Source organism: Dermacentor silvarum, chromosome 8 (assembly GCF_013339745.2).
Source record: "Dermacentor silvarum isolate Dsil-2018 chromosome 8, BIME_Dsil_1.4, whole genome shotgun sequence".
Lineage (NCBI taxonomy): Eukaryota > Metazoa > Arthropoda > Arachnida > Ixodida > Ixodidae > Dermacentor > Dermacentor silvarum.
In genome coordinates this window covers 64,336,121-64,358,198 of record NC_051161.1, presented here as the reverse complement: position 1 = coordinate 64,358,198, position 22,078 = coordinate 64,336,121, and the positions used below count along the sequence as shown (strand labels likewise).

General features: G+C 47.9%; 2 protein-coding genes across 4 annotated transcripts in view; both read right to left on the bottom strand.

Annotated features, from left to right (window-relative positions):
- LOC119461357 (mitochondrial pyruvate carrier 2-like) overlaps nt 1-22,078 on the bottom strand; it is a 337,603-nt gene that overhangs the window by 20,239 nt on the left and 295,286 nt on the right. The gene's annotated exons all lie outside the window — the stretch shown is intronic.
- On the bottom strand, nt 2,935-21,682 carry LOC119461354 (uncharacterized). 2 transcript variants are annotated; one of them, XR_007468375.1, is made up of 5 exons: nt 21,511-21,681; nt 20,140-20,474; nt 9,517-9,663; nt 7,130-7,216; nt 5,036-5,172 (listed from the first exon to the last, which is right to left on the bottom strand). XR_007468375.1 is itself a non-coding variant. In XM_037722634.2 (4 exons), exons 1-4 carry the CDS (start codon nt 21,511-21,513, stop codon nt 4,911-4,913), a joined length of 747 nt encoding a protein of 248 aa, XP_037578562.1. In that variant the 5' UTR covers nt 21,514-21,682; the 3' UTR covers nt 2,935-4,910. The 2 variants fall into 2 exon arrangements, 1 of the variants encoding a protein (XP_037578562.1); XM_037722634.2 differs by lacking the exon at nt 7,130-7,216 and having other exon boundaries at nt 2,935-5,172; nt 21,511-21,682.

The window sequence follows — 22,078 nt, the reverse complement described above, 5'->3', positions numbered from 1 at the left end:
ACCGTTCCCACATCATGGAAGCGCCGCTTCTGCAGCGGTGCTTCCACACGCTGCCAGCGTTTGACAGCACGTGTCCACGCTCATCAAGTGTGATGTGTCAGAGTGTCTGCCAGCACGTCGGCAACATCAACAGGAAAAGGAGAGTGCCGGCTTGGCGGGCTAGGCCAGCTGCAGCAAGCGGCAGGATCAGGTTTGAATGAAGGGAGGGGGAACGGTCATGCCTGCGCCGGTAAGATCGCCGGGTCAAGGGATGCCGGCCCACCTCACACGCGCTCTCACGCACGCACACATACACTCGCTTCACATTCCGTCGTGGTGGAGAAGGTGCTTCCAGGTTGCTGCTTGCGCCAAAATGACAAAATTTGGGCCGAAATCTATAGGTTGTCGGCAGGGAAAATTCGTTATTTCGAGGGGGTCTCCCGCTGCCACTTCGTTACGTAGAGGTCTCAAATACATGTGCTTCTATGGAGTAACGGCGGATAATAGAAAAACTTCGTTATATCCAGGAATTTGTTATATAGAGGTTCGTTATAAGCAGGTTTAACCGTAACACTTCGCTGTTTTATACAGCTATATCAGAAATACACAACCGCTGTGGTGCTGGAGGAAAAAAAAATCACAGCATATCCACGGGGTGAATGATGATGAGTGGGCAAAGCTCCGGAGGGAATCATCGGATCTCCCGCTTAAGGGGACGCTAGCACAAACGCGTTAGAAACGTGCAGTACTCTCTAGTAAGGGAGAGCGGCCACAGCGTCTTACGCAGCCATTTACACATGCCGGAACGTGCACCGCGTTTGCCGACGCCATCACATGACTGCTGAGAGAGTATACCCCCCGTATTCATAAACGCTCCTCGATTTGAACTTGACTTGCCACCGCTTTGGGCAGCGCGTTCGAAACGCGTTGAAGGTAAGGCGGAGAGGCCACAGCGTCTTACACCAGCTTCTTACACGGGCCGTAACGCGCTAGCACAAACGCGTTAGAAACGCGCTAGAAACGCGGCCTTTCGTTAATGTTGGGTATTTATTGCCATCATGGTGCGTGTGTCCATGTCCGCTTCGTGGCGTAGTGGGCTAACGCCGCGCGCTCGGAAGCGAGGGGTCCCTCGTTCGGTTCCGCGCTACAGACACAACTTCGGAATTTTTTTTCTCATTTTTCTCAGACTGGTTACACACTACTACTACTACGACGGGGACGGAACGGGTGCCGCTATAAGGAGCTTCGCTCCTAAAAATTTGGCGGAACCCATCTCCCGATGACTGTCGATGGTAATGCCTTGGCATATAGCCTCACAACGTATTGCCACTGTAGAAACAACTTATGTATGAGGCGTGTACTGCTGCAGGACTCCTCTTTCGCGTGTCCCTAAGCTCGGCGCTATTTAGCGTCGTCGCCGCGAAGCTTGTCGTGGCATCCGAAATGTATGATTAACCGGCGTCCGAAATGTACGGTTCACCGGCGTGTGCTGGTAAACCATCTTCCTAGACACGCGGCATCTAGTGGTGCTGCCGAGACGTCTGCACGTGACCTCCGACACGAGAAGCGCGGCGCACCGGTGCGTGCGAACACCGAGAATAGTTCCCTCATCTGCCGCACACTCAGTGGCACACACTCAGTGACCCAAGTTGGTGAGACGTTCATTGAATAGTGGCACATACCTAGTGCATTCATGGCACAGCTCGCTAAAACGTTGGTATGAAAGGCATTCATTATGGGTGGGGCCCTATGTCCAGGGCCGCACTGGTCTTAGCCACATGTTCATTGGAGAGCAGCACGCACCTACTGGCACAGGGGTTTCTCCGAACAGTGGTGCCTACTCAGTCCCACATCAACAGTGACTCATGTCGGCGTGAAGGAGCTTTGTTGATGACTGGCATGTATATACACATTGGCACCTACTCAGTGAACCAATTGCAAGTTGATCCGATGGTTGCTTTTGAGCCCTGTTACCTCAGCACAGTAGCCCGTTGTGCTAACCATTGATCACAGACTGCCCAGAGACCCAGGTAGGTGGAAAATGGTTAGATACAAACATAGCTGGATGAAAGCTGGACACATGAAAATTGTTGAAGTGCCTTAAGAATGCTAATGCATTAAAAAAGAAAAACGAAAGGTCTCCTTGGGGAAGCTACATTGGCACAGCCTCAATAAGAGAGGAACTGAGAATGGCTCAAGTCTGTCTATACCTGTTCCGTTATGACTTCACCGCAACACAGCTGTGTAATGCAGTGAAGTATACACAGCGTTATTGCAGTGAAGGGAAGTGAGAATTGCGCAAGGGCCAATTGTAAGCAATGTGCAGTAATTTAATATACTTTGGTGGCGTCTCTAAGACAACCAAAGAGGAAACGGAATGCCAAAGCTGGAACCTGGACGGGTCCTTGAGCTGGGGGCTCGCCGTAGTTTCCACGTGCCGAGGGTGTATAAGGTTTTGTGTGCCAACGCCACTCTGCAAACTCGGGCCTTGTCGATCCCAACCAATGGTTCCAACCAAGGTCTCAACCAATGGTCCCAACCAATGACCGCCTTGGTTACAGCTTTGATCCCTCCGCTGTCCCTTGGAAATCCTGGAGATGCTGCTCTGCTCACTTTGTTATAATCACTAGATGCTCTCCTGAGGCCTTTATTTACCAGTATTATTTTTATTTTCGCCTGCTAGATAAGCTCGCCCTGCTCAATATCTTTCTCGGGTGAAGTTTACTAATGCACATCTGTCATTATAGGATGCATATAGAACTCTTGCCCTGAAAACATTACCTTTTCATTCGGGCATTGCCGTAAACAATCTTGCTGACCTGTATGAAGCTAGCAAGTATACCGTGTTGAACGGTAGCGCTAAACAAAATGAACTTTGGTATGTCGGCTGTGTGCAGTGTTAGCACGAACAAGTCAACGGCTTGACTGGAAAAACAATATATATGGACACATTCATAATGTTTGAAACTTGTTTATTATTTTTTTTCCCCCATAATTTGGAGCTTTTATTCACTGTAAAAAATAAGGCTTTGCGACATAGAGGTGATTGGTATGACAAGTGCACGATTCTTTGGCAGGCAAGGATCTTCTGGTGCAGTTCTGACAAAAGCCAGACTGGTGTGGAAGAAAAACTCTCACTGAAGCTAGTACAAATTAGGGACATTTTGGCTATTTGTATTGACAAGAAACTTGCTGAATGTCACCGCACTGATGCTCTAAGGGAGTTGCTTAAAATATGTTGCGTTATACTGTAGTCTGTCATACAAATATACATATAAAGAGACATGTAGAATGTCCTTAACACACCGTGCCTAATAATAAATTGCACCTTGGCCATGGTGTACTTTAGTACGTGTTAAATGATTACTGACACTTATTCTCGAAGTTGCAGAAGCTCCATAATATGCATCTTGCACTTTAAAGGATGTAATTGAGCTAGTATGAAAGTTGGGAAACATAATAATATTGTATATTTACCGAGGTTGGTCTCTAAATGCTGGACCTGGCATCGATGTGATCGGGGTGCCATGACACACAGCAAAATTTTGCTGACATTTGGTGGCAATAAGGCTAGATATGACAACACCGTTCCTAAAAAAAATTTAGTGCTGCCCATGTTTATTCTGGCTGTAGTCGCATGTGGCAGCTGCAGTGATTGCAGAAATGGTGCAATCCAGTTTATATTGTAACATTATTATGCATTCACGTCTTGAGTATGGAAACCAAAACTGGCTCGTAGAAAAAAGCATTATAGTAAACTATCTGGAGCGCTCTAATGTGTGCCAGATTAGAAAAAAAATGTTTCATGTTTATAGCAGTGGGATCTTTTCTTAATAAAAAAAAATGACTTGTAGAAGATATCCCTTTTTAAGCACTTAGGTGTGAACTACTTGACGCTGCATTGAAGCACAAGTGCTGTAATGAACCAAAGTATACTTCTGAAAGGAAGTTTGGGCCTTGAAGTTTGCAAAGTATGGGCCTTGAGGCCTTGGCGGAGTGGTGTATGCATCTTTCGACTTGTATTGTGAGTTTTCAAAGAGCAAGTAGCTAAACTATTTTATAGCTTAACCAACTTATATATAAATACTGAAGATTCTGCCATCATAATAGTTTTTCTAACAAGCAGTTCAGGCTTATTTCAATTGTTTTTGTTACTTGTCTTCATTAATATGCATAGGCAGCTTACATTGCCTAGATAATAATGGAGGCTAGAAGATGCCGTAGTACTTATTGATGGTTTGTACTTAATCATCATGACCGCAGTTAAGGGATCACTAACCTGGTGAATCTCGTCCATGGGTCTTGGGATCTCTTTCCTACACCCATGATGTTGTGTGCAAGCTACCTTGAAAACATGTCTTGTAATTGAGTACTGTAACCAAAAGCTTTAACACATACAGGCAACATCAAACACATCTAAATGACTGCTTTACTGCCTACGGATTGGCTCTAGCACCGTCCACTAAAGAAAGCACCTGCATCCGTGCTCAAGAATGCATTCTTGACTCGAAGATCTTCCTGAAATGCACAGATCGGCAGGAAGTGCCGCCCCTCAGCTTATGTTGCTGCACTGCAATAATGCCACTGAGCGATTACAGAATTGTTTTTGTAGTTGGGACATCTGGAAATTCTTACTGGAAGGCATTGGTACAAAGTGGTGTCCCTCAAGAAAATCATCACAGGAATTGCCAAGAAGTAACATTAAACCACAGCGACATCTTCAGTCAAGGTGTGCTGCCCCTCACCTCATACTTCGAAGTCCAAAATGCATTTTGTGATATGGGGTTAGGACACATTCATGTTATTTGTCCATGGATGGTGGTTCTAAGAGTACCTGGCTTACATTTGTGAAATTCAGAGTGGCGACACCCAGCCAGCTTCCCGCCTGAGAGGAGGAGGCATCGACATGCTGCAACTTGTTTTGCCCTTTGTCACTGCAGACTGTAACGTTCATTTGCCTGTTGCCTAGGCACTGGTGGCGGAGGGATCCGCTTGCCCTGAGGCGGTGGCGTCTGCACGAGGCCAGGTGCCACAGCAGCACCCGGAGCGGGACGAGCTGGCTTGTCCTCGCCGGCTGCAGTTGACGGTGTTGTCTGCAGCTCTCGCGGAAGCAGGTCGGGCGGGAAAAAGTATTGCGTGTCGATGAGTGGTGGTAGTAGAGACCCACTGAAGAAGTCGGTTGTCGACGTGGTTCTGCAAAGCACATCAAAGAATTATGACTTCATTCGCTTCAACGCGTCTCTGCGTTAGTCCTTTTAGTTCCAATATTCCAATTCACTGTGGCTTTTACAGTGTGCTCCACTGTTAAAGGGAACACGTGAGTGTAGAGCATGTGGGAATTCTTTCCTACAGCAAGCATATAGTCGCTCAGCTTTGGAGCAGCGCCGGCATGTTCTGCTTGGCAAGCATCTCCTGCGATGTGCGATGTCGGCTGCCATGTGCCGTGGCATGCCATTATTCAAACTTCGTCATACACTTTGTCATGGGGTGTTTCCACGTGACGTAATTGTAGGGTTGCTTCTCTTGCGCTCCTGATGAGCTCGGTTTCGAAATTTCTTGGATTTAACAAGAATTAAATTCAGCGATTATCATTTTCCTTTACTTTATGGGGGTGCATTAGAATTTGACTCCCTCCAAGTTTGCCATTTAAGTAATAGGCCTGAAGGTTATAATAAAAAATGTATTAGTGATGTTTTGTTTGTCTTTTGAAACTAACATTATTAGCGGCAAAGGATGTCTGCCTCACTTTACACCTCCTCTGCAAGAACGTCACGTTTGCTGCGTTCATAACTGTTTTGCACACACACACACACACCCTATAAAGATGATATATATATATATATATAAGATGAGGCGTGTATTCCCGCCTCTGGAAATAACAAAAAATGCACTGACGATTACGACATTCCCTAGTGCGAAATTTGAGCGCAGTTCGATACGTGTTTTCATTTCGCGATACATTGCGGCATCGAACCGATCACTGCGCTGACGCTGTGAGTCGCGACGTGCGGTGCCGTACTGTATAGACCGGCCACACAGTTGCCGCTTCCCGGCAACTGCAGCTTATGCAACCGTAATCTTTACAGGGAAATGCTTGTGGAGAACGCTATGCGCGAGAGCGAGCTTTCCGGTTCTTTTTTATTGTGATAGCAATTATATGGACACTCCAAGCGCAATTCTGTACAAAGGTTCCGTACAAAGTCAAACGGCGATAAAATCGTCGCTGCGCGCCGTACGCTGTGTGTGCGAATGAAAGCATACGAGGGTGAGCCGACAATCACGGCTCAATGTAGCGCACGCGACGGAGGAAGGCTGGCCGGAAGCACGCGGTCTTTATTCACGCGCGAGCACGGTGCGCGCGAGGCACGGGGGCGAGGCGACGGAGAGGGGAGGTGTGCGCCCGCGCAGACCTCATCTTCAAAGCGATCTGCGATGGGGACGAAGTGCATGCGCCAAGTGCCGGTAGCTTCGCATGCGCTGTGCTTTCGGCGTTCGCGTTGAAGCGAGACGAGAGACTGCGCGATGGTCAATTAGCCCGCCGCTGCTGGCGCGCTTTCTCACTCCGGCGTTATCACAGCGAGTTTCCGCGGTCATCGAGCGAGATGTGTTCATGTTCATGCTTGTCTATTTAGTTAGTAAGCGAATGATTACAACTTCATATGGCCCGTTAAACTGCTATACTTGCTTCGTATAGCTCTCTACTAATTTGCTATCACAATCGATGGTTCGCCTTTCGGGCGAAACTGCGACTTTTTTCATTCCCCCGCATTGCCGGCGCCGCCGCTTTCGCGGATGTGCGGACGTGAACGCCATCTGGTGGTGCTTCAAGGTGGCTTCCTCCGCTTTTCTCCTCGCGCTCTCTTCGCTATCGCCGTCTTTCATCACCCGCTGCACTCCGCATTCGCTCTTTCATCCTTCGCGGTGTTCGCTCGGTTATGCCGAGGCACGCCGCCGCTCAACGCAGAAATTTGTGCCGAAGAGCTGCGCTCTAAAAAATAATAAAAAACTAAAACATCGACTTGCAAAATTTGTCATGTCGACCCTAATGATTGGTCGACGCAACCGCACTAGCAGATGGTTTATTTCCCTACCTTAGCTAGCTTTTGCGAATTAATACTTTTACCTACAAGAAATCATGCAACTTAGTTACTTTTCGAGAGTCACCACGTCGTCATGCGGTTGTGTCCATGCGGGAGGGAGTTGTCCGGGGTCTCAGTAGTGAGGGCGTGCAGACGAGCTGCATGTGTGAGTGGGTCAGTGGGACACAGCAAGGAAATCACACAAAAAAGCCAAGGGTTGGAAAACAGACACGTGCAGGTGTGAACACACTTGGGCATAGGCGAAGGTAAATCCACACGAATGTGTAGGAGGGGCGAGGACGCTGATTGATGCAGACCGCGTATATTGATGTAGACTAGCCTTAATTATCGCACATGTCATGCATGCATGGTACACATGGTTCAAGGAGGATGCAGGGAATGATAAGAAAGATAGGTTTGAAAAAGGGTCAGCTTGTTGTTAAAGAAAACAAATTAAAAATCTTTAAAATGCGTGAGGGATGGGACACAATTGCTCCTGTAGTGTATTTTCGGCCTTTTGCTCTGCGTTTCTTCCTTATAAGGACACTAATAAACACTAGTGTGATGTTCTGAATTTCAATGCATTTTCTCGTATTTGGGGTTGTAGAACAGTAAGAATTCTCCAAACTTGCTAGGTTCAGTATTTGACTTCTTTAGAATACGATATAGTCCACCTTTATCGACAAAAACGTTAACTATGTCCGAGCAGACGCTGTCAAAATCTGTGACGTCACAGCGAGCTTGTGCGTGAACTTCAAGGCGGCGTCGCCACCCGTCTTTTTTTTTTTTTTTGCTTGCTTGTCAACCAACCTCTCAAGTGCCTGTTTTGGAATTGTAGAAGGATAATATATTACATAGCTCAGCCTCTTCTTACGCGATAGCGTTTAGGGCCCCGTGTCGCAGAAAATCCGGCGTCGGAAACCGGCGTGTGATCGCGGGTGGCGGAGAAAATCATCCAACCACATCGACCGCGCAGGCTCTCCACGTGGTGCAAGGTTTTGGTGAACAAAAATTTAATTTCTCACAGTGAAATCGATCAGAAAAATGGTAAAGTACGATTTTACCATTCGGCGTCGGATTTGCCGTCGGATGGTTTACCAATCGGCGTCGGATTGTAATTTGAATGTACGAGAAAATCTAATTCTGCTACGAGAAGACTCAAACATTTCTACCAGACCTGCGTGCAAAGGTCTGGTAGAAAACAAAGGTGCTAGGGCCTTCACATTTCAATGTAAGACCACTTGTATTGCCCCTGGAAAAACGTCTTTCCAGCAATGCATTTCAGTTTAAAAGTGAAGCCGACTTTAACGGGATCGGTGTAAGCTTGGTCTTTGTAAGCTGGCTTTCCCACGTTCAGTGTTGCTGTCAATGAAGTCTACTTGCCGTATGCGTACGATGTGATGCAAACGGGTCCCGATAACGCCATCGCGTTCTGCTCTTAAAGGCGAAACTTAAGCGTCCTCCAAGTTCTTTCTCATTAGTGTCCCTTTAATTATGAGGGTGGATAAATTCACCTTCTTCCACTGGATATTTCCCTAGCGACGCTGTATTCCTTGCAGCTCTGTACTGTTTCGGCACTGGCTACTCGTCCTCAGCTTGACTTGACTGCGTCAGAGTTGACTTCAACTTCCACGTGTGAGGACCCATTACGCCGAACGATTTCCCCTGACCTGCGACCCGATTACGCTGATGCTGTCTGCTCCCTATTAGCTCCGTACCAAGATATATCTTCGATTTTGGTGGTCGTCCGTTGGGTCAGACTACCCTGGTCCGTTGCTTTGATAAAGTGCGATGGCAATTGTAATTTGTAGCTGAATAACTACAGTAGGGCTGACATGCAACTTTTCGATGTCTTGTGTGCGCTTGTGTAGCCCTCCATAGTTATTCTGAACATAGTACAGTGTCTGTGGTACTATAGCTTAAACTTAGCACTGCTGCTATGGGGACAAATTATAACTAGCATGTCCTTTATGGTCACAGAGAGCCTGCGTGACGATGCAATTAAAGACGGACGACACGTACCGGCAGGCATGCAGACAGCCATCAGTTACGCAGTAGTTGCATGTACCTACATGTCATCGCTTTCATTTTTATCATACTATTGAGGAAAGAAACGATTACACACAAGATAAAAATGGAGCGCTGCCCTGCCAAATGCTCGAGTTATGCCATTGTTTGTCATCACACTGGCATGCTTATCATAAGCACTTAACGTCATCATTCCTTAGTGCTTGTTGGTGCACCTATTTGCACTAATAAGCACTAATTGAAGGGAGGCTAGAAGGTGCAGAAATGTACCTTCTAGCCTCCCTTTAATTTGCTAGCGGCTAGCTTTCATGTCATGCCAAGCTAACAACCTGATATGCAGTGCATTGCAAGTCACAAACATAGGAACACAGGGATCGGGTGGTTTGAAAGCTTGGACACAGGACAGAAGGAGACAGTGTAACTTTCTCACGGGAAGTTGTTCCCGGTGCCCTTGCGACCTTGCACTCCTTGACCGAAGCCTCCGGATCCGCTGTCTCCAGAGGATGGCAGGAGGTCGCGAGGCAGCAGGTCCTGGGGGAAAGTGGGGAAGAAGGTGCCCTTCGGGAAGCCCAGAGCCCTGCACAAATCGCAGCGATTGCAATTTAGTTAAAAACAAGAAGCAGTGTTACACGAACATTACATGGCCCAAAAGACACCAGGTGGACAAAATTTTAGTCGCTAGTCCAGCGTTTTTTTACCTCAGGCCCTTGTGATGCGAGACATCAAATGACCCATTGAGCAATAAAGCCGGCGGCGTCTGTAGCAGCGAAACGGCACCTAAACTCCCATTGGCTGCGACGCCGTCACGAGCGCGCCTCGACGGAACAGAGCGCGCCGGGTGTTGTGTGAGGGTAGAGGGCATCGCCGCGACGCCACGTCACAAGAACTCCTCGACGGAGCAGGTACGGCGACGCGACGCCACGTGCAGACGCTGTTCTCTGGTTGCTTGCGTTGTTCGCGCGTTCCTTGTTCGCGCAAGCTATTGCAGGCGTTCTAACTGCGCCTCGGTAAGGTTGTTGTAGTGAGGATATTTAGATAGCGTTTGTTTCATTGCGTAGTTCCGTAGATAACAGAGCCAGCACATCTGTAGCGGTAGTGTCGATGGCACATAAGCCGATTCGTCATATGCGTGTTGTCTGTCTCCAACGGCGCGAGCGCCGTAATGGAAGGTGATTGCCTTCCACCTCCTTCGCCGTCAGAACCCTCTCCTGCAGCCACTACAGTGGTAAAAGGCGGTGGGAGAAAAAGAGGATAGTCACAACCACAGCATCCGCCTTGGTACTACATTTTTTTTGTTTTGTTTATCTACTACCACTGCCTGCGGGACGGTGCTACCATCAGCCATTCGTTGTATTCTCTCCCCTTCACTATTACTCTTCCCTCTATACAACCTCTCTCTCTCTCTCTAAGCCTTCAAATGTGCCAAAGATCTGCGTGCCAGTATACTTGCGTTCGCTCGCTTTCGCTGACGAACGCGCTTCGCAGCTCGGTGGCATTGGAGCACGCGGCCTTTGCATCGATGGCTTTGGATTGGCGGTGAAAGTCCGACCACCGCGAAAACGGGCGATAGAGCCGAAAGTAAGCCATTCGCTAAAATAAAGCAGTTTCGCCCGAAGAGAAAATCTTTGATAGCGATTGCAAAGTGTCAAATACACGATGTACGGTTCGCAGTTTTGTCGGCCGTATAAAACGCAGTAAACATTCTCTCACTATACTTAAGCTAACAAGCGTGGTATCACGTGAGTGCAGGCAAACATGATCAGACCTTACTCGATGACCGTGAACACTCACTGTCACAATTAACGCTGGCGGGATGAGGAGCGCCGGCAGCAGGGAGCGAACTCATCGTGCTGCATCTCGCAGCACGATGCATTGGGCTCCCGCCGCCATTGTGAGGGGAAGCTCGAGAATCCACGGGAGGCGTGCGTACATGCGTGTGTACGAGGCTCTAACGGGCAACCGTAGAAACTGTTTATGTGCCGCGTTGTTACGCTGCTCTAGCTGACGTACGCATGACCTTGCAAACGCAAACATCGTTCCCCACAACGGGATGGGAGCAAGACCTGGGAGCAAAAATCGCGGGATTTAATGTCCTGAAACTGCACAGTGGGTTTTTAGTCATTAGGGACGCCGTAGTGGAGGGCTGCGGATTAAATTTGACCACCTGGGGTTATTTACTGTGCACTTATATACTCAAGCACACGTTCGTGTTTTTTTTTTTTATAATAATTTCTCCCAGGGAAGCGCGGCAGTGAATCGAGCCAGCGACCTCGTGCTCAGCAGCACGATGCCATAGCCAATGAGCTGCCGCAGCTTTTTTTTTTTTTTTTTTTCGTTTCTTTGATGGCATTTAATTTTTACCATGTTTCAAGTGACATGTACAACTAAAATCACCCGATGAACAATGACACACGAATGGCATACGTCGGCGATAGTATGTTTCCTCAATGCGCGGGCCTCCAAAGCTTCTCCGATAACCTGAATAACTATTTCGGCAAAAGCCACCGTATCAGCTTGAGCGATGACGAAGGTTGAGCAAAACTGCGTAGGACACTAACAAATGCGTAGCTGCCGTTAGTGTGTAAAGTCTATGTTGACTCTACCTCTTATCCGGCACTATATACATGAAATTCCGTGTAATTATCTACGGTACAGATACCGTATAGACGCGTGTAAGGGCCGCACCCCCAAATTGGCAGCCCAAAATTTGACAGTGTCCCGATGTCGCGTGCGGGCATCGGCGAATTTTTGCGCGCTGCGTATACTTCCGCATGCCGCTACGAGATGGCGAGAGGGCAGGGTGTTCACCTCTGATGCAATGATACAGCCGGGGATCCGGGCTGGGCACTGCGCCGGCACCATTTTGACCAAAAGGTTCGGTCCCGTGTAAGGGCTGCACCTCAACAAAATTGTGAAATAAAAGTGCTGCCCTTACACGAGTCTATACGGTATATCAAGGAACATATTCCAGCGCACGGGGAAGAAGCCTTCCTCAGAAGGTGGCATACTCGCTTTTTCGTAGTGAGGAAGAGCCACATATAGTTACCTACGTTGCCATTTTAAAATTACTCCTCTCAGGGCAAGAAGGGAAGAAACTCATGGGGTAATTTTCCTTACAGTCAGAAAATTAAGGCGGCATCACGTCTGACCGCTACGCGTACAAGTACAGGCAGTAAATTTGACATTTTCTGTATTTTGTATGGGAGCGTGTGTTTTGTTTTTCTTCCCCCCATTTTGTTTTGATGCGAAAGCTTCATTGCGCTACCTCAGGCAGCCGTTGGCGACTCAACAGTTTTAACCTTGAGAGCTAGAGGTCAAACCACAAGAGAATTAAGGCGCGTTTATAGTCCGACGTTACCGGCATGCGGGCGAGCGTCATCAGACGCCGGGCGCGTCGGAGCGCATTGGCCGCGCGTCCGGTTACGTTGGCGGCGCCAGTACGTCGAACCATGGGTCCAACTATAGCCGCTGTTGTTCTCGCCAACGTGACATAACGTGTGCGCGCGTTCACGCTACGTCGGACTACATTTAGGCCTTTACGGAGCCCTGAAAGGGGACATTGCCGCCGTTGCCCGAGTAGAGTTGGGCCCGGCTGCGAGTTGCAACCAAGTCTCACTACTTTACTGATCACCGCAGTGTCTTCATAGGCATAAAAATGATGAATAAACACTGTATTCATTGCAAACATGTCTGTTTATCATTGCGTAACCACAACTCGGCCACAGCTCGACAATGGGCCTATGGCCAGGGCAGTGAAGCTTTCGCTATCAACCAGGGTTAACCAAAGCTAAACCACACCATTTTTTTGGAGTGATTAGTCGGTAACCTGTGCTGTTAATGTTATTAATACATCAATAAACTTCCCTTTGTAGTTTGCTGTAACCTCTCTGGTTGTACCATTGTTACGAATTCGCTTACGACCTGAGAATAAAAGGTTATATGAGCGCGGTCCAAGTCAAATACAATTTGCATACATATGCACCGGCGAATTAGGTTCGCTTATTTCCGTGACGTCAAGAGGTTTTGCGTGATTAAAATGGCTGTTTTCTAGGTAAAACTCTGTCTTTGGGTCACTGGTTTTAGGATGAAACTTGAACGTCTTGGCAAAGTTAATGGGTCATCCTGATATTAGTGCTCTGCCGAAGGTAATATTGGTTTGAACAACGAGCTTTTATTTTCCAATTAGCCTAACATTTAATTTTACATTAGCAGAGCGAAGTCTGTGAACGGACTCAAGCTAGCTCGGTTTTCTTTCAGAGGTGAATGGCAGGTGCATTGCGTTTTTGTTGTTTCTTTTTCACGCGATAGCGTCAAGTGGCCCGTGTCGCAGAAAATCCGGTGTCGGCGTCGGTGTAGGCGGCGTTGTCTGTTAGAGAAAAATTATATTTAAGTATATGTAATGCCACGCCTTGCTATATGACATATATATGTGGCTTATATCGCCACACCATTCAATCACTAAAGTTGCTCATACCTTGTCTTGGATTCTTGACAAAGTTATTCCTCGGAATGTTGAGAATGACAGCCCTCAAACAAATGTCATGAAACAAAACAGCGACAGCGCATGCCTTCTGTGTTAAATCTTCTCAGACAGAAATATTAAAAGTGCGAAACAATTACAGAAACCTGAAAATGAAGTAATTCTCTTGGCACGGCTGTGCATTATATACCTCCGGGATCGGCCCATGCAAGAGGCCGCGTTTCTAACATAAAGCTCGCCTTCGTGCATATAGCGTTTGCCGCCAGCGTTTTCCGGTGAACGTCCAGACCCCTTTACAGAACGGCCCGTCGAATGCACGCCACAAACTATGCGGGCATGCCTGCAACAGCGGTGCCGTATTGAGTTTCAGTGTACACCGCCAACACGCCGTCCTTCTCATCGCGTCATCTTCGATTTGCCACTAAACTTGCAATAAAACCTCTCGCTGGGAATTTCCGACCACAGTGCGCATGAACTGAGGTCGTATATATATATATATATATATATATATATATATATATATATATATATATATATATATATGGAAAGTGTTTATCATAGAATACGGGAGCAGGTTCCACAGCATCGTCTGATCGCGTCGTGATCTCGTCGGCATGGCGGCAGCATGCAGTTTGCACTTGGAGTGCGTCATCCGCGCGACCGCATATATTTTCCTCGTTCAAGCGCCCGGTAATAGGGCAGGGAGAGGTGACCTCGCGATGTTTGTTGGTCCAAGAGACTGCGGTGCACGGGGCATTGCCGCAGGACCGTGCATGGCTTCTTTTCTTTCAGCTCGGCGTTGTCGTTTTCCCATACCCGCATGCTCAGTGATTGAAGGGTTCCGCGTACTAGTCGTTACAATTACGCAGCCAGAGCTGATACGCCGCAGTGTGTATATATAGTGACCTGCTTATTTCCTCGCACGCGTGTTCTCCGCAAACAAGCATCGTCTGTACTGCGCTGCCTTGAGCAAACTTATCAGGAACGGACCGTTCGAGTGGACGCGCTCAACGACGCAAATTGATTCGATGTCACACGATTATGTTTGGGATAACAATCTGTTCATTTGTCTGTTTTTCTGCGCTTTAGGAATCAATTACCGAAAACCGCGGGCTCGAGGACACAGGCCCTTCGGCGCGTTTCGATCAATCGCTTGTCAAGGGGAAAGTGGGACTTGCAAAAACAAGAGAGAAAGAGCGATCCAAATTGCTTATGTGCATTCCTGTTAATCTTACGCAGTTGAGGAGAGCTTTCTCGGTCTTTTTTGTTTACTTGTTTACAATTTTTACAAAATTTCGAGGCGTGTATACGTGTTGGAATGGTCATCATTATTATTTTTTCATGCGAGCTTGATTGAGTTTGCACCAGAGTGAAAAAAAAAAAAAAACGAAAGAAAAAGAGACAAAGTTTTCACCCGTTTTCCCTCTGTTCTTCATCAGTGTTCCGCATCAGCTCGTTCTCATGAAAGTTCTGTTGCAAGACTACCGCTCCATGAAATTTTTCAAAATGCTTCATTTTCTCTTTCTGTTGCACGTCCGTCCGATTTTCGTCAGTTCCCACAATGAATAAAACAAAGAGCAGAATCGCAATTCCTTTCAAGAACAGGAAAAACTGATGACGCATTCCTATCGCAAAAAAGCTCATCTGCATGCCCAATACCGACAACGCTCGACTGGCCTTCACTTTCTTGTGTTAGGCTGTACATTATGCAACGCATGGCAGCCCAGCATTCTAATCGGATATAGCATCATTCAGCTGTATTGAGACCCTTTGCCAAAGGGAGCATTTCGAACTTCTTGAATAGAGTTCCCGGTCGCGAGGGCGCTCTATAGTATACACCTGAAAATGCTCCTGTTTGCACGTGGTGAAACGTCAACCGTGATTCATGTATAAGAACGCCGATACTTTTTCCTGATTGAGTACTAACCGGCCTGAAGAAATCTTCTGCTTTAATTGCATATATTCCGTTTATTCTGCTCTTGTTCTACGCACTGATGTGCCTGAAATAGCCGCTTATACTTGTCCCCTTGTATTTCTTCTGCTGGGACATAAGTTTACATGGCAATGACTTTCACATATAGACCATCGCGCGGTTACTCTTTCCACCATGTGCTTTTTCCGGCTGGTTTCACGGATAGTTTCACTATACGACGCTAAGACACTCTGCAGTAGTATTTAGTTGGTGGAGTGGCAACTATATGACTGGAAGCAGTTAGTGTCTTTATGAACCGACTGATTGGATGATATCGTTTTCATTCATGTCCCAACGGAAGAAATAAACGCTCCTGAGCGCTTCATATAGCTAGTGCGCATAAACGCCACCAAAATAAACCACCACCGAAACCTTTGATGTGCCTAGCATCAATACGTCTACTCTCTTCATATATTTGCCTCAAAGCTAGACATAATGCAAAGACAGCGAAGGCCATACAAGCATCACGGTGACCGCAGAGCCTGCGCGCATGCGCTTTCATTGCCATGAAATAGGTCTATACGGGGTCGCGTTTTCTCGCGGCTGTAGACCTCATTGTGTATGTTTAGGGAGCGCCTGAGGGTATATAGTCTCTAGAAACTACAGTACTTAAACACTTAGGATACTTCTTCTGGAGAGCAACTTAAATGAAATAAACATTGTTTGCACGCGGAGTTGCTGGTACCTCTACACATTTTCTTTCTCCTTTTTTTTTTTTCTAGGCCCAGTGCAATATGCCTGTTCATGATTAAAAAGCAGCTTAAAGCACGAAGTGTAAGAAGAAATGGAAATGAAACAATTATTGACCCAAGACACTTCTCTGTTTGCGTTGTTTTCTTTAATTACGAAGTTTGACCAACTTGCCCCAAATTACCATACTGATTCAGTGTCTCTGTATATTTCAAACGTGCGCTTATAGGTACGTGCCTCGACGTACGTGGCCCAAGCAGGCGGCAACTGCGATGTTGTAAGCGCTTCATCGTATTCTTTCGTCATTACGTCAGCCCTATCACGATGGCGCAACGGGTACAACTATGCGGGAAAGCCGAAAGGCGCGCCAGCGGTACGCAAATATATGCGCCCGGCTGATCCGCCCCGTCAAACTTCAATCCCATCGTCCGCCCATCAAGGCTTGTCCCGGAGAGACAGAAAATAAAGACAGAAAGAGAAAGAGATACGCAAGGTTTGGCACGCAGCCCGATCGCTTCGGCTGAGATAAACAACCAAGGAGGCGACGGCAGTTTATTACGTTTTTCGTCACGCCCGGTTCGTCCGTGAACGTTCGGCACGCGTCTATATAAGTCTCGCCTTCACTTTCACTTCGGCCGTACGGGTGCCGAGCTGTCCAGCCGCATGCCGAAACGTCCCTTGAGTCGTCACCACTTGATGGAAGGGTTCGCATCTCGAACACTCGGCGGGGTTGCCGTCGATGTTAGGTTCCACGTAGCCACGGTATACGAGCCAATCGGAGCTGAGCGACTCGTTCTCGTGTGCGCCGTCGACTTGAAACGTGTACGGGTTTTGCCCCTTCGCTATACGTTTACCTTCCTTTTCACGGTGCATGGCCGAGCTTCAAATGTTGACGAACTGCTGCCGGATCTCTGGCTCCGATTTGTCAGCCACGCCTGCGACGTGGACATAACGTAGTACGTGTATTCGGAAACCTGTACGGTTCTAATTAAAGAGTGACGTATACAGTGTGACCGACACGGGCGCCTGGTACAGTAGATGTTCTGCTAATGCAGTTAGATGCACCAAGGCTAGCTTGGTACACCTCCCACACGTCGATACGACGTTCGTACAGTTACTCACTAAAGCGGTTATTGTAGGTCATCGAAATGACTATAGCTGCTGTGTAACGTCAAAAAACAAGACAGAAGTTCAAAGGAAGCTGGCTGCTTGAACTGATCGACAGTGGATGAACAAGGAATGCTGCTGTTGCTATGTCTCGACTACTTCTTCGTCAGGCTCTTCTTCGTAGGGGCCTAGCGAATACAAATCCCCTTGCCGAAACGTTGGCCACAACGAGACATGTCTTGTTCAGCCACTGTTTATTGCTATTGAACGCGTTACTTTACGTATGGGTTTCCGGTTGCGGGTAAGTTCGAGGCGTATGTGAGCTGGTGAAACAAACCTAAACATAAGCAAAAGAAAAATGACATGTAAGAAACTGAAAAAAAAAAGAAAGAAGAAAGTGTTTGTACAAGAACTTACCAACCGTTCAATTAGTATAGTGTGTAGACCACACTGTAATCGAGATGTGTGCCAGACGAACTAATAAAGTTTGTAGTCTTACGTGGACGACGCGCGGCGCTATCGTTACGACAGCGGCCCCATGGGCTTATTGCACGAGCTCTCGCAAGCTAACCGCAACTCTTTTGACGGACAAATGCTCGTGGAGAGAGGAGGAGCGAGAACAAATTTCCTGTCAACAGCTTCTATTGCTGTCGAAGCGAAAGCATGTTAACGAGGGAAAGCTATAGAGGAACCACGAGAAAGTGAGGGCCTCTGTTTTAGTGAAGTAACTGCCACACAAAAGCAGAAGAGAATGAAAGCCAAGGACGTCGTATACTATATGGCGGGAATTTCCCCTGCGCTGTCCTTGGATTCATTGTTCTGCCGGCCTCACATCGCAGTTATTAAACAAAATACGCCTGACACAGGGGTCGTTGCGGAGGTGTGTTCGCTCTCACGCTCAACGCTTGTTGCGCAGCACGCCGCTGCGGTAAACGTTCAGTCATACACAAAAGTTTACGGGACACAGTTTCCACGAGAAATGCAAATTTCTGCTACTTTGGGGCACGGTGATTCTGATTTAATAGATCACTGTGTAGGTCGCAAAAAAACACTGCAGACTCAAACTTTGAAATCGGGACCCAGACTTCGCGGGAATTCAGATTTCATCGAAAAATACCCGTGTCCCGTAATTTTTTGTAGCCGACTGTATACATGGCGGTTACGTAAATGTGGTGGAATAACTGTGGGGACGTATACCTGTGAATGTATATTGCAGCGGTAATTTCATGTGCTGGCCTTCACGGCTGTGCCTGCATTTTTTTTTTTTCTACTCATCGTGCTTACGGTTCGGTTAACCATGAAGCCGAACGCAAAGACCGCATAAAAAAACACGACGGTGAGCTTTGTACAGACGCATATGCGAACGCGATTAATTGCTCTCCCGCGAAACCTTCGCGCTGCGGCTCGGCTATAAACTGGGTAGTGGGATAGTGTCTTCCATCGCTTCACGTAGTTTGCTCACTTCTATTGTTTTCACATGGTGCCGGAAGTCGGGCCGCATGTGTGATATGAGCGGTTTGCACAACAGGGATGCTATACGTATGGTAAAGGACGAAGCTGCGCCGTCAGCGTGGTCCCGTGACCTTGCACGTCTCACTGCATAATTGGCCTTAACGCCGTATAAAGCGTTTCGGCTTGTTGGCATTCGTGAACTCCAAAAAGATTGCGCCTAAATGAAAGAGGACAAAAGGCAAGATTGCCTTAAAAAAAAAAAAAAAAAAAAAAAAAAAAAGAGTCACACGGGAAGATGAGGCGTGCACATACGTACGAACACGGATGCTACGCTAGTATGGCGTTTCTTTTCGCGTTTCCGGACTTTGTGATCGTGGTACTTGGTCGGTAGCATTTAAAGGTATACACTATAAACGCAAACTGCAAACCAGTCTAAATAGGTACACGCAGCATTCCTTTAAGACCCCAATTTCCATTCACTTAGCAGAAGAAAAGGCTTGGTCATTACTTGAAGAAAATGAATGCCAAACTACTCTGAGTTTTTCGCCGGAACGTCAGCGCCGATACGTCAGGATGGTGTCATAGATTTCCACATATTTTCTTGTACTGTACTTCGGACATTTTATAGGGAGCAGGACAAGTGCTTGAAACATGCTAGGTTGTGTCTCTGGTTACTTTAGAATCATATGTAGTCATTTCTTACTAATGAACAGTTACCAGGAACCAAGCATGCGCTGTCCAATACCATGACGTCACAACGACCTCTTGCGGGAACTTCAGGGAGGCGTCGCTGCCTGTTATTCGTTATAGCGTCTTTTCTGGCTCTCTAAGCTCCACTAACAGATAGAATTAACGTTTTGCTACTGCGTAAGCGTAACTAACTAACATAGATTAACTTAATTTTCTTCATTAGAGAGAGAGAAACGAAGAGGGAAAGGTAGGGAAGTTAACCAAGGACGTGCGCGGTTGGCTACCCTACACTTGGTGAGGGGAAAGGGGAAGAATAGATAAGGAGAGAAAAGAAAAACAATAGAGTCAGTCATTCGCAGAGTCAGTCCCAGAGGAATCTCCGCTGTCACAAGCGTTCGTACAATCCAGTATCCTTCTCGAACTGCAGAAGGGCTTTTGTGGCCCTTCGCAAGCAAGAATGCATATAGGCCATATGGCCCAAGGATCTTTTCATCCGATAGAGCTTTGCTATCTGACAGGTTGAGTTTAACTTGTAGAGTACATCGTTGAGTGTCAAAGGATGGGCAGTGCCTTTAGGCTAGATACACCTCCATAATTTGCCATATGCAGTTTCACACGGACACACTATAGCTGCGACGACTTGGTTTCGTGCGCGAACTTACTTGAAAAAGTTGACATGCGGGTCTCCGAAGCCGGGGAATCCTCCGGGGAAGTTGAAGCCGATCTTGGACGGGTCCGGCAGCAGGCTCCTGGACTCGATGTCGCCCTCGGGGTCGTCGCGGATGAACTTACGCCTGCCGTCCTTGCCCACCTGGTATTGCGTGAAGCGGCTCTTGCCGGACGAGTCCTTGTAGCCCGAGCGGCCCGTCACCACGCCGTCGGGGCCGAAGCTCTCGTGGTGGAAGCTGCTGACCGAATACGAATTGCCCTGACCCGACGTCCTGGCGCATAGCAGGGCTGCCACCACGAACAACGCGGCCAACCGTGTATTCGTCGACTGCAGTAGAACCGGGAAAGAAGAAGTTCGAAGATGATGTGTCTGATATAATTCAACTGACGAGAGCAAGAACCTGGTGCAAAACTCTGCGGGTGCTTTAGAAATTTTATTTCTTTCGGCCCAGACAAGACGGATTAAAAACAGATGACGCAGTAGGCGCCAGCGCACCGTCAAGTTTCATGCTTAGCCCGCGAACCAATAACATTTTCGCACGGCTGCTCCGCTCTTGACAGTATGGCATGTCGTCTCGTTCACCGCGTGATTGAGCACGTGCCAAACAGCTACCACGGAACGAATGTACATGATATTTGCTAGGTCCCGGAACCTACCTAACTGTCGACAAGGTAGTGAAAGTTGCTTAGGCAGCGAGCGAATGTCGTGGTGTAGGCTCCGTCTCGATTTCCTTCGTCTGGTCAGATACTAAACTCGTACAGTGCTGTAGTGAATACGGTAAGTGCAAGGCTAAAAGGAGTATAATGTACGGCCGTCGTCGCTGTCCTGAAACAGTCGCAGCGGCGAGCGCGCTGTCAGCCCAGCAAGCGAAGACCGGGACGTCATTTGGACACGCACAAACACAGTAGGACGTATGCACGCCGATGATATATAGGAGAGAAGCTGACTATTGTGACAACCTCCGGTGCTTGCCATGTCCTTACAAACGCGTTGTTCTTCCTAAACTACATAAGCTGAAACTGAATTTCGCAGATACACGGCGCGTGCCCTAGTTATATCGGTGCTTAGCGCAAAGGAGCGAAGCGAAAGAACCAATTCAGACGGCCGCGAACCGGCGCATGACAACTGGAGAATCAGGTCGGGTCGCGCGCGTTACTGTGCCTTCACCATATACTATACACGACGAGTAATTTCGCGCCCTCAGAACGAGCCGGAGGCCCCATATCAGCGCCCCGCGCGCGCCGTCGTTGCGTTTTCCGCGAGTCCGAGCACCGTTGCCTTGCACCTCCGACGCTTCTCGCACTGCTACTATCCGTCCCTCAGTGCACGGTTGCTGCCGAAAAGCTGGCAGTCTCGCACTGACCATTGTGAAGAAACGTCTTCCGCGTGCACGGTCCACCGTCCGAGCGACTCCGAGGAGAATATAATCCTGCGCGCAACCGATTAACCTCTCCGCCGGAGAGTATATATATAGGAGACCTGGATCGGAGTGCCCGTGTCGCGCCTTCTAGGAAGCACCCGGGCGCTGCAGGAAGCTTAAAGGACTCGCCGACTGGGCGTCCTTGGGTGACGCGTGCCTGCCTGTAGCCGGCAGTTTGAGCGCCGCCGCCGCAGGATGCCGCAGTCTGCCCCGCTTGCGACGGTATCCGGGAGGCAGACGATGCGCTTCTTTCTTTCTTTCTTTCTTTCTTTCTTTCTTTCTTTCTTTCTTTCTTTCTTTCTTTCTTTCTTTCTTTCTTTCTTTCTTTCTTTCTTTCTTTCTTTCTTTCCTTTTCCGAACCCCCGGGGCGGAGCGCAGGACACTAGTCTTGACCGCATGCACAACCGGCAGTCAGCTGGGCTGTATTCGTCGCACGTATGCCAAACATTCTTTTCCATCCGTGAGAGTGCTGATTTACAGCCTTAAGCGTGTTATAACACCCGTAAGGCTG

Bases quoted from the DNA above. Each gene is read 5' to 3' on its own strand.
- LOC119461354 (XM_037722634.2), bottom strand. The intron at 9,664-20,139 runs GTAAGTTCGCGC...CGATTTGTGCAG, and splicing joins CCGCATGTCAACTTTTTCAA to GGCTCTGGGCTTCCCGAAGG. The intron at 5,173-9,516 runs GTGAGAAAGTTA...TGTGCTTTGCAG, and splicing joins GGCACCGGGAACAACTTCCC to AACCACGTCGACAACCGACT.